Genomic DNA, 14,134 nt, shown 5'->3' on the forward strand with positions numbered 1-14,134 from the left:
TGACACATGCTCTCGAATAACTTCCGCGTTGTTGGAATAAATAACCTGTAATAAAAATCAAAGTCAAATCAAGAATATATTAAATAATAATATTTGGTATTATTGTGCGCACTTTAAGCCCGCGCTGGTAAGTGTTACCAACTTATCTTTTTTTGACAGCGAAGAAGTCATGCGTTGCGGGTTTAAGGGTGGTACTACCGTTTTAAAATACAAGTGAGACATTATGTCCAAGTTATTGAACAAAAAAAAGTTATAACATGTTCACTAAGATTGTCCGTGCTACAGAAGCAAACTCGTGTTGTAGTTGAAACCTTTTATTCCTTCACATGTTTATTTCTTACATATTTTCCCACAACTCAATATTAAATTCTGGCTTGAGATTTGGATTATATGTATGTGTTTAAGTGGACTGCTGTAAAGATGTACATGGATTGTGTATGTTTTAGTGTTTTTTTGCTTTAGTTTTAGTAACCACGTAAAAGGAATTGATTCGTCAACTCAACGATTTATCACACTACCAACAAAAGCCTATATTTGCGCTCGGGCAATTTATTTACAGATTTATATTTCAGTAACAAGACTAAGATGTAAATTGTAAAATTCCCTTTAATTCGACGGAGTTGTCTCGCTAAGGGACCAGGTAATTTGAGTTTTATCTCGGATGAACTCCGCAGGGCCTCAATCGCGCGAAGCGAAAACAAACAGTCCTATTTGACATTCGAAGCGCGTCTCAGACGTTTGGAAAAACCCGTCGGATATTGTTCCCGGTGGCGCGGCGGGCGTCCGAGAAAATTGCCACGACCTAGTTCGGAACCGCCTACGGTAGCAGCACTGAATCGAAAAAGCCTCGAACAAGATCGTAAACTTCCAATTACAATGTCGCTGTCCCGCGGTGACCCGCCTCGTCTGCCTTTTGCTCGCATTATTGACCCAAGAGATGGCCCCTCGTCGCCACCTAGAAGTCGTATTTTCCCCGACATTTTATCCGGTAACTTCCTTTCTAGGTGAGATTTCATCGAAGAACGTGTCCGTCACGGGAAGCTTAAACGAGTTTTTCTATCAGCAGTGCACTTGGGTGCTTGACTCGAACGTCGAGAGACAGCTTTTCATAGATATAACGTCGGAACAGGTGAGCTGTGTTTAGTTTTCGAAGATTTGTTTGAAATGTATATGTAATTAAAGTCGATTTTCAAAGGAGGTTGGGACGTGGTTTTCGTCTTTTACTTTAAAAAAATATGATAAATATACACATTTTAATTCGGTCATGACAATGCTACATTTTGCGGTCCTCTTATACGAGAGTATAACCTGAGTTTATTTTTTTAAAGACACAACATATACGTGTTAAGGAATTGTTTATATGCTAATTGTTTGTTGTTGGATAGCCTAATTGATTCATTTACTTTTCACTTTATTTATGCAAGCTGTTTTATACAATTTGTTCCAAATTTATTATTAAGGGTCACTTTCATAACCATTGTCTGTAACGTTTCATTGCTCATAGAGATATCAAAAACTCCGTGTTCGCGTACTCACAAATAAGAACTTGCTAATATATTAATTCAATTATGCATTGAAAAATATTATAAAAAAATTATCGCATTAATTGAAATATTTAATTTGAAAATTTGAAGTACTTGTACGGTACCGATTTGGATTGTATTAAATGTTTTTTTTCATGATTTGGCAGAAATCCCTTTCATGTTAAAACTAACCACTGTATTTACTGTGTTTTAGTTTTTGGGAATTTCATAGTATTGGCTGTTAGGTAGAATCACAGGCACCGGTCACGGTACTCGTCGAACCCGTCGCTTGCGACGAAGGGCTCGACGAGCGAATTAACCCATAGACACAGCCCACTGAGTTTCTCGCCGGATCTTCTCAGTGGGTCGCGTTTCCGATCCGGTGGTAGATTCTGCGAAGCACTGTTCTTGCTGGGGTCAGTGTTAGCATCACTCCGGCTTGAGCCCCGTGAGCTCACCTACTAGTTAAAGTTACGCTGAAATAGCCTCTCAAGGCTATCGGCTTAAGTAGGGAAAAAAAAAGAATCACAGGCAAATAAATAGGTAACTAAAACCGACCTCCTGCCACTGTTGTCGGTTTTGTTTATTCAAATTACTTAACAGGACAAGTCGTGTGGTTCATGGAATATCACCCTTCATGAGTGGTCTGGAGCAGGAGCGCACAGCGACGCAGGTCTCTCGGGAGCGGCGGGAGACCTCCTCTATACGTTCTGTGCAAGACACAAGAACCACACATATACGTTGCCTTGGAGACTGAATACCCTTGTTATAAGGTACGTGATGTCACGATCAATCCGAGTCGATGTATAGTCTGCACTAGAAAATGTAATTTACCAACCACCACCCGACCCTAATTTTGATGCGAAGCAGTTAAGCATTCTAGTTTGAAAGGAGAACAGGTTACATAACGTTTGAGGCTTCGAGGTCATGTATTAATGTAGGTAATGGACATTCTGGCATCTATGGGCTCCAGTAACACTATAGTGTCTCGTGAGTTTAATTGAATATGCAATTTCGAAAAGGGCACATCACTGAAAATGTAAAATGTTCAGGAAATGAAAAAAAACTGATGATTTTCTAAAGTAGTGTAAAATTTAAAATATTAACTTTTGAGATATATTTTAGTGTTAATTAGCAATTGAAAATTACCGGAATTATTATAAAATGGGTGTAGGTAAGCCTCAAAACTACATGTATGTGAAAAAACGTATTTGACAAAATATGCGACATATTAAATTTACATATTAAATTTTTGTCGACACTACATCTATCTATCTATACAAAATCCTTGAGTCCAGTTGGACCCCTAGAGGTTGACACCACTCATTTAGGGGAATCTAAATGATTAATTTCGAGAAAGAATGTTTTAAGTAGTAAATGATTTTTTTTTGAAATAGATAAAAATAATTCAGAGAAGTGGAGATAGAGTGCGTTTTATCGTTACATCAACGTTTCAACTAACTCGCGCCCCCGCTTGATTTAACAGAGCGCTAAATAAACAAAGAAGAACACACAAGGAAGTCGAAGGAAAGTTTTATACGTGAGCTTTTAGCGCGGCCTAAACAATTTTCAAAAGGAACGCTTTTCAGATGTTCCATTTGATAAATTATTTATAAATGTCCCTCGTTCTTAATACGGCAACCGACGAAACGTGCCAAACGAGTATATGCGCATGCTTTTGTATGTACTATTTGATACAAAGATTTCTTTCCTTTGTGCATATTAGAGAAGCCTTAAGAGGGTACGTGGCGTGGATCCTAAATGACATTTTCACTCGTAAATCCCAAATAACGACGTGTGAAAACACATCTTCACGAAGAATCAAAAAGGTCTCACGACAGATTCGTGTTCGTAAAAGGTTTCCGTCCACGCCTTCACATTGGCAAATAAGCATCTAATTCAACCAGCTCTGCAATTTAGCTTCATTTTCGAGCATATTGGCAGCAATAGAAGTAGGTTATGGCTAGCTACGAGTAATAAAAACGTGAAAAGATGCATTAGTATCGATCGAATTGAACGAAACTATTGAAACCATTATTTTGTCGTCGACAACGCTTATTTTAAGTTTATTAACTCCACTTTTAGTTGGTCTCTAGTATACGGCATAAATTATTTATTTTGCAAATATGTACAAATTTTTGTCACAAATCGTGTATTTTATGAATTTAATACATTTTATACAAATAAAGTTAATATACTGAAAAAAAATAGTGTAGGTATATATAAAATTTTAGTTTTTCTGTTTTAGGTTGGTAGCACTGTCGCGGCAACAACCATTGTACACGATAAGGTGGCGTTCACAAGTCGTAAGAGCGAACAATCGCTTGGGACCCCCGACACCCGTTCCCGCAGCCTCGGCCGCGGGCAATGGGCTCACTATCTCGTACATCTTGTATTGCGTCTTATATTGCATACTACAGTACGCTTTATAATTTTGGTTATTATCGAACTAGGAATTGTAAACGAACTAAAAAACGTAATGGAGTGTTCCGTGATTAGATTTAAACGTCAACAAACATTTTGTAATACATTTTATACATAGGCAATTAATTGAGATATGTTGTATTGACCACAGCATTTTTAATATTTGAACACTGTGATTTATGTCACTTTATTTTTTTGCAATTCAATCTCTTTAAGGAGTATGCAAATAATTGAGAAACACTTGCGTTAATTTCAACTTTCTGATATGTTTTTTATGGCTTATTTAAAATCATTAAAATGGTTCTACGATAAATCGTGCTGTTATTGTAAGCAAGAAAACAAGTTAAAATGCGTAATGAAATTATTTTCTTTATATCTAGATAACTAATAGGTGTTTATATTGTGTATTGATTTGCGTTGTAGTTAGTAATGAATTTAGCATTAAATGGATTATGTATTTATTGTCAATTACGTAACTAACATTTATTGTTTTAAAAGGTAATAATGTGCGGAACAACTATATAGGGAAGGGATAAGAAAAAGCTATTTTGGCGGTCGTATACGCTTTTTCTCGCCAAAGGCTTTTTATTTAAGATGTTATTTTTGTTGTCGATTTTCTTGGTAATTTACTACGAAGTTACAATCTGTTTGAGTTGGTTTGGGTTTATGCTGGTAATTTATTATGATTTTTTGATGGACTTTCATAAAAAAGTATGCACAACAAAAATCGCAGATCGTTTTCATTATAACTTTATTCACGGAAAGTTTTTAAGAATATTCATATGTTAACTATTACAAACAGCACGAATACTTGGTGGCTAGGTTTTAATCGTTAGAGTGATTTATCGTGATCTCTTAAATCGAAACTTTGTTGAAAAATTGATGTCCAATTTTCTATTAAATTAAGTTATTCGCCCACGATTTAAAACATTAAAGTATTGGCCAATCATTTATGCATGAAGTCGTAGTCTTCGTTACATTGCTTGTTCAAGCTCCGAGCCTTCAAACTGGACGCGGAATCTCGGTTACTAGTATACTAATACTATAACAGTGACCGAGTAATACTTAGTAATACTAGGTACTAGTATTCTCAAAGATTTAAATTGTTAGGATCGTGGTACACATCAAAAGTCGTCAAATTTTAACAACGTTTCAGGAATGATAACAGGCGATAAGTAATTAAGAATTAGTTACGCTGCTTGAGTATGATAGATAGGCTTTATGGTGTTTTTTATACATTGCTGACTTAGTTGCCTGCAATAGTGAATCTAAATAGTGCTTTGACATAAAAATGCATACAACGTTTACTAATATCAGTAAAATTAGTTAGATGTAAATAGTCTGAATTGACAGATTTTATAATAATTTTGTTTTGTTTCAATCTATTTGTTTGGAATCTGTCAGTTCGTAATTTTAGATTTATTACGTAAGAATGGCTAATTAACTTTACTTAAGTAGAATATTATTAAAATAATGTTTGTTACACCGAAATAGATAAATCAAAGGCAAATTTAATGTCTTTCAATTCTGTTTATCCAATCCTGATTTATCCTAAAGTGGGCGCGTAAAATGTGAATTAATCAGCTTGTAAATCAAAATTTATGAAATGCGGGTTCTTCGGTGAAATATTCGAATCAAACATTCTCGTGGAATTTACATACAAAGTAATTGTTGGTGGTAGGGAAGCGGTGCGGGTAAGTGCAACCGTCCTGCCTATTTCTGCCATGAAGCAGTGATGCTTTCCAGTTTTCAAAAATGGGACAACCGTTATACATACAACATGTGATATTCCTATAGATATCGGAGCTTATGCCCCGGTAACACTGGGCCGGCCTTAAGCTGATTCGAAAGTGTGGAGCAAAAATTAATAAATTATGTGTGTAGTGAATATATCAATTGCAATCCAATATCGATTATGGTAATCCGCAAGATTTCTTCAAAATGTATTTCAAATTCTGAATAGGAACACGTAGGACAATTGTGTTTTTGCTTTTTGTTGAAAATTGTTTTTTTCAGCTTTTTTAGTCACATGTTTTACTGGTGGCAGGACCTCTTGTGAGTCTGCACGGGTAGGTACCACCACCCTGCCTATTTCTGCCGTGAAGCAGTAATGCGTTTCGGTTTGAAAGGTGGGGCAGCCGTTGTAACTATACATGAGACCTTAGAACTTATATCTCAAGGTGGGTTGCGCATTTACTTTATAGATGTATATGGGCTCCAGTAACCACATAACACCTGGTGGCCTGTGAGCTCGTCCAACTATCTAAGCAATAAAAAATAAAAATGTATGGTTAAGTGTCATGAGTGCGTACTCATGAACGGCAGCCTATAATGAGTGATATTATTATTAACAATTTAGAAATTCTCATGACATGAAAAAAAACACGTTTATATAGGATATATTGTATTGAATGCGTGCATTCTTCGCAACGATGGAATCTCTGATGCGAAAACCTAATCACAGGTAGGCTGATGTTTGCTGCCGGAATATCTAAACTATTAAATCAGTGTAAACAAAACACACCGTTAGCAACTATGTATTAAATCTATCGTCAGCATCGGATGAATGGCTTACTGTCGCACACATGACAAACAAGCAAAAAATCATTTTGTTTTTATAGATGGAAGCTGAAACTTCTAAACTTTGAAGCTAAAGATAATTTCCTCGATCGCTTCGTTGTTCTATATTAGTGCACATAATTACTATGATCAGTACAGTCGAAGTCGAACATATTGAATCGGACGGTACTGTACTGTAGGCATTTGTTGGGTATTCGGGATTTTGATTCGAGAAGATTACTTATACTTCCTGTTCTCGTATGTGTCATAGGCGATAATCATATACTCGTATTGCGGTCGTGGAATGTGAAGTGTTTATAATAAATAGATTTTGTCGCAAGATAAAGCTCTTCAGCATCTAACGTCATCGGTCGTAACAAACATTGCAACCTGTCAATGTATTGGTAAGTATCTTAAGACAGAATAGATCTGACAAAATCTTAATCGCGCTAATTAAATTTACAAAATAAGTTTGCTTGCACACATCACTATTGTTTGAGCAGTGCCGGTCTACCAGGGAATAAAAACTGCCCGGTGGAGCTATTACCTGTGTCGTTGGTTTTCCTAAGCAAAGGAAAAATAAAGTAGCTAAAACATTTTAAAATTCAAGTCACAATCACAACGAAAATCGGATTGTATTTATTATTCCAATCACGTATTTGATTAAGCTACAAATATTTACGAAAATATGCTAAAGAGCAATTACCCAGCAGTCTTAAGTTCAAACATTTGATTTAACGTGTCAGCGGAGTTAACAAAATCATGGAAGCAAGCGGCGGCGAAGCTTTATCAGTTCGATCGGGGGCTCCGTTTAAACTTTACATTTGAAATGTTCCCCTGCGTCTTTCTTAAAACTTCCACTTTTGCCTTTGAGATTTCTTAGGCGGAAACTTCCCTTTAACGCAAGTTCTGTGGTAGCATTTTTATTCTTCACTCTGGCTCGCGGCCATTTCCAATACAAGTGTTTTGAACGTGAAAGAATCCTAATTTTAAATTTATATGAAACTTTTGTCTGTAAATTTTTCATTTTTTTTCAGAAGACAATCTAGGGTGAGTTTTAAATTAAAATGGACCTTTTAGCATATCAGAGCAGTTTATATATTACCCGAGCAAATGTTGTTAATACCTGAATTCGTCGTCCACCATAAGAGATTAGATTTCAGTTTTACTTTTCAGTTATTAAAATACCTTACAAAGTGATTTCTCAATGGCAGTGACACAGTCGCACTATCCAATTACCACCACCGCCACTACCTGTGGTAAGGTTTGTATTAAGAGGAGAGTTAACGTATACAAAACTTTTGGAACTGCATAATAATTACTTTACATTAATTAATTTCTATTTTGAGATACGATTTATTAAAGTAAAAATCATAATTGTATCTGAAACCGTAAGTAAAAGACAAAAAAACACACACTCATCATAATACAGTAAAAGCATTGTGCAAATTAGATCTTTACTGAGCTTTTTTTTTTGCTTTCATGGGTGGACGAGCTCACAGCCCACCTGGTCTTAAGTGGTTACTGGAGCCCATAGACATCCACAACTGAAATGCGCCACCCACCCTGATACATAAGTTCTAAGGTCTCAGTATAGTTATAACGGCTGCCCTACCCTTCAGACCGAAACGCATTACTGCTTCACGGCAGAAATAGGCGGGGCGGTATCCGCGCGGACTCAAAAAAGGTCCTACCACTAGTAATTAGGCAAATTATAATTTTGCGGGTTAAGGCACAGAAAAAATTATAAACGTATTATCACCTATCTTTAAAAGTTTATTAACAACAACATGACTCGTTCGCCCAACTGTCCCTGTTAAACCGGAAATGCCTCCGGGTCACCAGTAAGCCCTCAATCATAAAAAAAAAACATGACTCAACCAAGGCTTTAATACAAAAAGTTCTCACTAGTTGTTCACTAAGTTTGCAGTTTTTGATTCGTACTGCTCCCAAAAGTTGTTGCCTTGGAAAGGCGGTTGGTGAAGTAAGCCTTTAGATGAAGTTCTACGAATCCAGCCGCCAACGTCTTTGTATCTCAACTCAAAGGAAACGCAATTTAAACTACATGCGGGTACAGCAAATATTCATTCCCTTATTCCAACTCTTTCGAGTTTCTACTCTTTGCAAGTTTTATCCATAGCTCACATTTCGTTTAGAATATTCAAGTCCTATGCGCATTTTATAAATACCATCTTCAAGAAAATTTCCACCAAGCATCAAATAGAGTATTAGGATATTTTTCGTTATAATTTTGTTATCTATCTATCTATCTATATATATAAAAATGAATTGCTGTTCTTTAGTCTCGCTAAAACTCGAGACCGTTTTTTTATTTATCGATTGAGGCACTACGAAGTCTGCCGGGTCAGCTAGTTTGACCTTAAAAACCTCTGTACAGTTTTGAATCTAAAAATACATATAATCCTCATCATTTCATAACAATAAGTCTGTATACTGTCTGCGACAAAATTGGTGGTAAGTAAATGGATATAGCGAAGCATCCGACGACTTTCTTCAGCATTAAACTCTTTTCTTGGATGTATCATCTGACTAATTTACGTTTTATTCTGACGAATAATAAAACACAACAGTACAAAACCCCAATTTTGAAAGCAACGATTAAGTTGCCCATTGTGTTTTCGCTCCGGCCGCGTTTCGAGTTGTTCATCGCTGTCGTAATTATGTTTTTAACTAAGACAAATTAACCGAGATATAGTATTTAAATAATGAAAAACCTCGCTCAACTACAAAGAAAATCTTACAAAAGCGTTTTATCTCTTCTCTATCGGAATACAAAACAGCGTTAATTTCAGAGATTTGGGTTTATGATGTTTTATTTTATTAAAAGTCCTTCGATCGAAATTTAAAAATGGATGAATATTCAGATTGTTAACGTCTACTATATTAGCATTCGTAAATAATAAGAAAACAATCGATTATTAGATTATTATTCAAATATTTAACACAATTCAAAGAGCAGTATACAGTATAGTATACTCATTTTTACTGTTTAAATTATCCAGTGATATAACCTCGAATTGACTTAGACAGAGGCTAAACATTTTAAGCTTAAACGGTGTATCTTTTCACTGTGATGGCTGCGAAGAGAAAATTTGTTGAACGCCAGAGAATGTGAATAAGTCAAATTACAGTACTTTCCATTGTAAGTAAGACATTTCTTAATTGACCTTGCGCTGCTAAAAGTTCACATTTGTTAATTGGAGTTTCTAATTACGCTTTGTCTGCTTTCACGGCTTGACTCGCATTAATGAAGTCAAGAATTAAGGAAGATACTTACTTTTTAATTTCTTTCCATTAGGTAATTTAAACTTGAAGAACGACAACAATATATCAAAAAGCCTCAAACAATTTCTGAGAATTTAACATGTGTATAATTCGATATATTATTATGTTACTCGCCTAAATAAACATAGTTAATTTTCGATACACTCTAACCCTTACGCATCAATTTGGTTTTGTAAACAGTATTGTATGGCAATGGATATCGACCATCGTGCGTATTGTTTGTATAGATTGCTTGGATATACGATATTCGAAAAATCTGGATTGAAAGGTTGGGAACAGCGGCCCTTCGTTTCAAAATACGAGTAGTTTGTGTTTGTATTGTAGCAATTTAGGGGTGCAATGAATCGAGAGAGACAGCCTTTAGGCGGTTGGCATTTAAAGCACCTGACTGGCTATATTTAATTTGAAAAGTTTTCGTTATTTATAAGATAATAATCTTTTGAAAATATTTTTTCATTACTCATATAGAATAAGGGTGTGTCTGATACACTGAAATAAGAGGATGGTGACGAGAACGCATTATATTGTACATATTATGCAAATTATATTGCATTTTGCATATTTGATTCATATTGTTATTCCTTCATCGTGAAAGATATTTGTAAATGTGAGTTAAGTACATATATATCTCATTAGAGAAAATTCTACCTGCCTTCGGGATTTGAAGATAGACATATTCGCATCGCTGGATATTTAACATCTCATTTTTTAGTCCACGACGACGTCGTACTTTCGGTTTTAACTAAATAAAATATTAAAATACACGCTTAAAGAAATCGTATTCTCGCTCGAAGTAAATTTTAAAATTGTCGGGTACCAATTTACATATGTAGTTCTCACTGGTGCCCAATGAATCAACAACATGAGCGTCAATATCCACCTCAATCCATTTGTTCTACTCTTAAACCGGAGCATAAAAATCCTTCGCTTTAAGACATACGTAAGTAGGCAGGCTGTTCGATCCGAACCCAGCGCTCTCGTGGCAGCCTAGGGCTCCGGAAACCAGCACGAGGTGCCCGTCAAACACTTGCCGCGATCCGCAGCGCTGTATGTACATTTTTAACAAAATATTGTCTAATCACTCACCGGAACCGATGACCTCGTCGACTCACGCCGTATCATTTAGGGAGAAGGCTTTAATGCGGGAATGGATAAGGAAGAGTGATAATGGAAAACCGTAGCGTACCGTAGCAAGACCGTCACACATGAGGGTACCGTCTCGTTCGAGAGCAAGCAAAAGTGACAGATGTGAAGTCACCAAGGCACCGTCAAATCGCGACCCGTGTTGCCGTGGTAAAAATTCAAATACCCACAGATTGGTTTCGAACACAGGCACTACACGTCCTTGGTCGAATGAAGTGCTTTCGCGAATCGTGACAAAAAAAAACATTATTAAAACGGTTTTCGCGTGTAGGTAATCATGGTTGACAGCCTTTTAGCGGTGTATTAAAAATATTTAATGGTAGTAACGGTAGCACGTATATAATTAATAACGTGGTGTATCTATTCCTGATTTGTCAACTTCGAACCACAAATAAACTTTTAACATTACTACTATTGATCGCTTCATTGGTTTAGTGTTTAGTGACACCGATTGCTGGTTCACAGGTTTCGAGTTCGATTCCGAGTTGGTTTCTTTATCAAAGATTGTAAAAGAAATGTTTAAATTTTTAAGCTTTTGTATAGCTTTTATCGCGGGTTTTGAGCGCAGCGACCTAATCAAGAAATTCCGTAACGAAAATAAAACCTAACACCCCCACTCCGCCTACCACGTAGCTCGCGTTCAACACATTAACACGTTGCCTTTGTGTAGTGTTTGTGAATAAGCGCGCGGCGTGACGTCGCACTGCATGCGCATCATGAAAAGTCTGCCTATCTCTCTCTCGCGCGGTCTAGCTAATCAGTGTGAAGGGGATAGTAAATTATTGATTTTGTTAATGTTTATAAATATAGCGTGGTCTTATTTTATTATTGTTTTAATATTAAATTATTATTGTCTAATTATAATTGCACAAGTTGATAAAAAATGCTATGCAATAGCTTTATTGCGGCAGTCCTCGAGTGCCAAACGTGTTTTTTTTACAAAAATATATACGTTAACAATTAATTTAATTTAGTATGTTTTTATTAAAACATGAGAAGCAGATAATCGGTCGATATTTGGAGTTGTCTTATACAGAACGCAGTGGTTTCAAATAATAGGGATGAAGTATGCTCTACGGATGCGTAGTGTAGTATGTATGATAAACCTAGTACGATAATCATGATAAAGAATTATATAGAACAATCCTTTGAAACATTGTAATAGTTACTATTTCATGGGTTCTTCGCGCGATTTTTAGTTTTGGGAAGTTCCTAATATCTCGGGGCGTGTCAAGCGCCGTAGTCACGTGTAGTAGATTGTCCTTATAGAAAACACGGAGAAAATTAAAGTATAAAATTAGTAAAGTTGTTCAGTGACTGACAGTAAAAATACGCCCTCTCGTAACGTAAAATTCGTTACTAATGTTCTCCTTATTTTGAAACTAGCGGCCCGTTCCGGCTCCGCTCGGGTCAACAAAAATTTCAATGATATTTGACGTTGTTTTATTTTTTAAATAACACTTATTGTGGCATAACTATAATAATATATGCCGTCGCGACACTTTTTGTGAATTATAATGTGTTATAGAAAGTCGTAGTACATTATTTTATTCTATAATGAATAGTTTTTGCAGGGCACGGGATGTAAAGAATATTTTAGGTATTTTTTTTACATCTTGGGTTACATTATTGGAGCTTTAGTAAGGATACCTAATTATTTTCAAAAAAGCTTTTAGTCTATGTCACTCGGGAATAGTGTAGCTTCCAAACAGTTAAAGAATTTTTCAAATCGGTTCAGTAGTTTCGGAGCCTATTCAATACAAACAAACAAACAAATATTTCCTCTTTATAATATTAGTATAGAAGTATAGATGTTGGATGATATTTTTATTCATGAGAAATTTTCACATAGTTCCAGCCAACTTTCCAAAGTTATAATTTTACTATTGTTTCAACCAAATTGTAGCGCGTTGTCGACAGTAAAAATTGTTTGAAGCGAATACGAATTTGTTTACGAATTGACAAATTTCGTAGAAATGTTAATGTCTCAAATGATATTAAAAAGAAAAAAACACTGTTTTGTAAATGTTCCAAATCTCCAAACTAAACTCTTTTCGATGTTGGATTCCTGCAACTAGTTTTTTACGAATTTGTTTGCAACATTAATCACTTTTTTCCTCTTCTGGTTACCTTACAAGCTTCTCGAAAGGAAACTCAGCTTTAGCGTCTAGTCTGAAATCTTTGCTAACTTTTTCCTGTGCTGCATTCCGATACGGAGTCTTAGAAATGTTAAACGATTTTACATATTTTATTTTTCACACATTTTGCTTACTAAATTCTTAGTAAACATTTGATTTTGTTAACATAAAGTTACCAGAAAAACATTTTCAAAAGATTTCTTAGTTGTTAGTTATAGTATTGGTTAGAATAACATTTGTCTAATTTACACAATTTATATGGAACCAATCCAAGACAGATTGATAAATAAATATTTGCTGATTCCAAGATGGATAACATTTAAAATCACCTTTTAATGTATTTTTTTTACATTTTAATATTAAAATTTAGCTGGCGTGCAATATTTTAAAGGAATGTGAAAAATGGGTGCAAATTGGTTTTATGTAAATAATGGGTATAGGTTCATAGTAGAATAATGGTTGAACCCCATGGTGGCTTCGGAATGAATCCTACTGATTTTCACGCCGGATCTTCTCAGTGGGTCGCATTTCCGATCTGGTGGTAGATTCTGAGAACCATTGCTCTTGCTGGGGATGGTGTTGGCAACGCCTCCTGGGTTGAGCCCCGAGAGCTCACCTACACGTTAGGTTGACAGCCTCTCAAGGCTCAGCTTAGGTACAAAAAAAAAGGAATGAATCTCTTTATCATGCATTATTATGAAGGCTTCCTATTTTATAAAATTTAATACGATTAACCTAATGCCGTAATCATTACATTTCATTTCAATTTAATAACAGTTAACGATAATGTAACTATGTAATGTAACTATAATGAGATCTTAGAACTAATATCTCAAGGTGGGTGGCGCATTTACGTTGTAGATGTCTATGGGCTCCAGTAACCACTTTACACCAGGTGGGCTGTGAGATCGTCCACCGATCTAAGCAATAAACATAAAAAAAGATGACGAGAAATGATCTACATATGTGTAAATTCCTAAAACGGCACTAGCTCCACAACTGCTCGAAATTCAAGTAACATCACTAAATGTACCTAAATAC

The 14,134-nt window shown here is 35.6% G+C and overlaps 1 protein-coding gene across 2 annotated transcripts in view; it reads left to right on the forward strand.

Moving 5' to 3' along the window:
* LOC101737164 (uncharacterized) overlaps positions 1-5,457 on the forward strand; it is a 55,635-nt gene extending 50,178 nt beyond the window's left edge. For both annotated transcript variants that reach the window (XM_012693827.4, XM_021350611.3), the window contains 3 exons: positions 1,005-1,129; positions 2,127-2,296; positions 3,772-5,457. In XM_012693827.4, the coding sequence (XP_012549281.1) occupies positions 1,005-1,129; positions 2,127-2,296; positions 3,772-3,955 (479 nt within the window). In that variant the 3' untranslated portion in view covers positions 3,956-5,457. The remainder of the gene's footprint in view (positions 1-1,004; positions 1,130-2,126; positions 2,297-3,771) is intronic.
* Positions 5,458-14,134: the final 8,677 nt, after the last annotated feature.

Source organism: Bombyx mori, chromosome 5 (genome assembly GCF_030269925.1).
Source record: "Bombyx mori chromosome 5, ASM3026992v2".
NCBI classification, from domain to species: domain Eukaryota; kingdom Metazoa; phylum Arthropoda; class Insecta; order Lepidoptera; family Bombycidae; genus Bombyx; species Bombyx mori.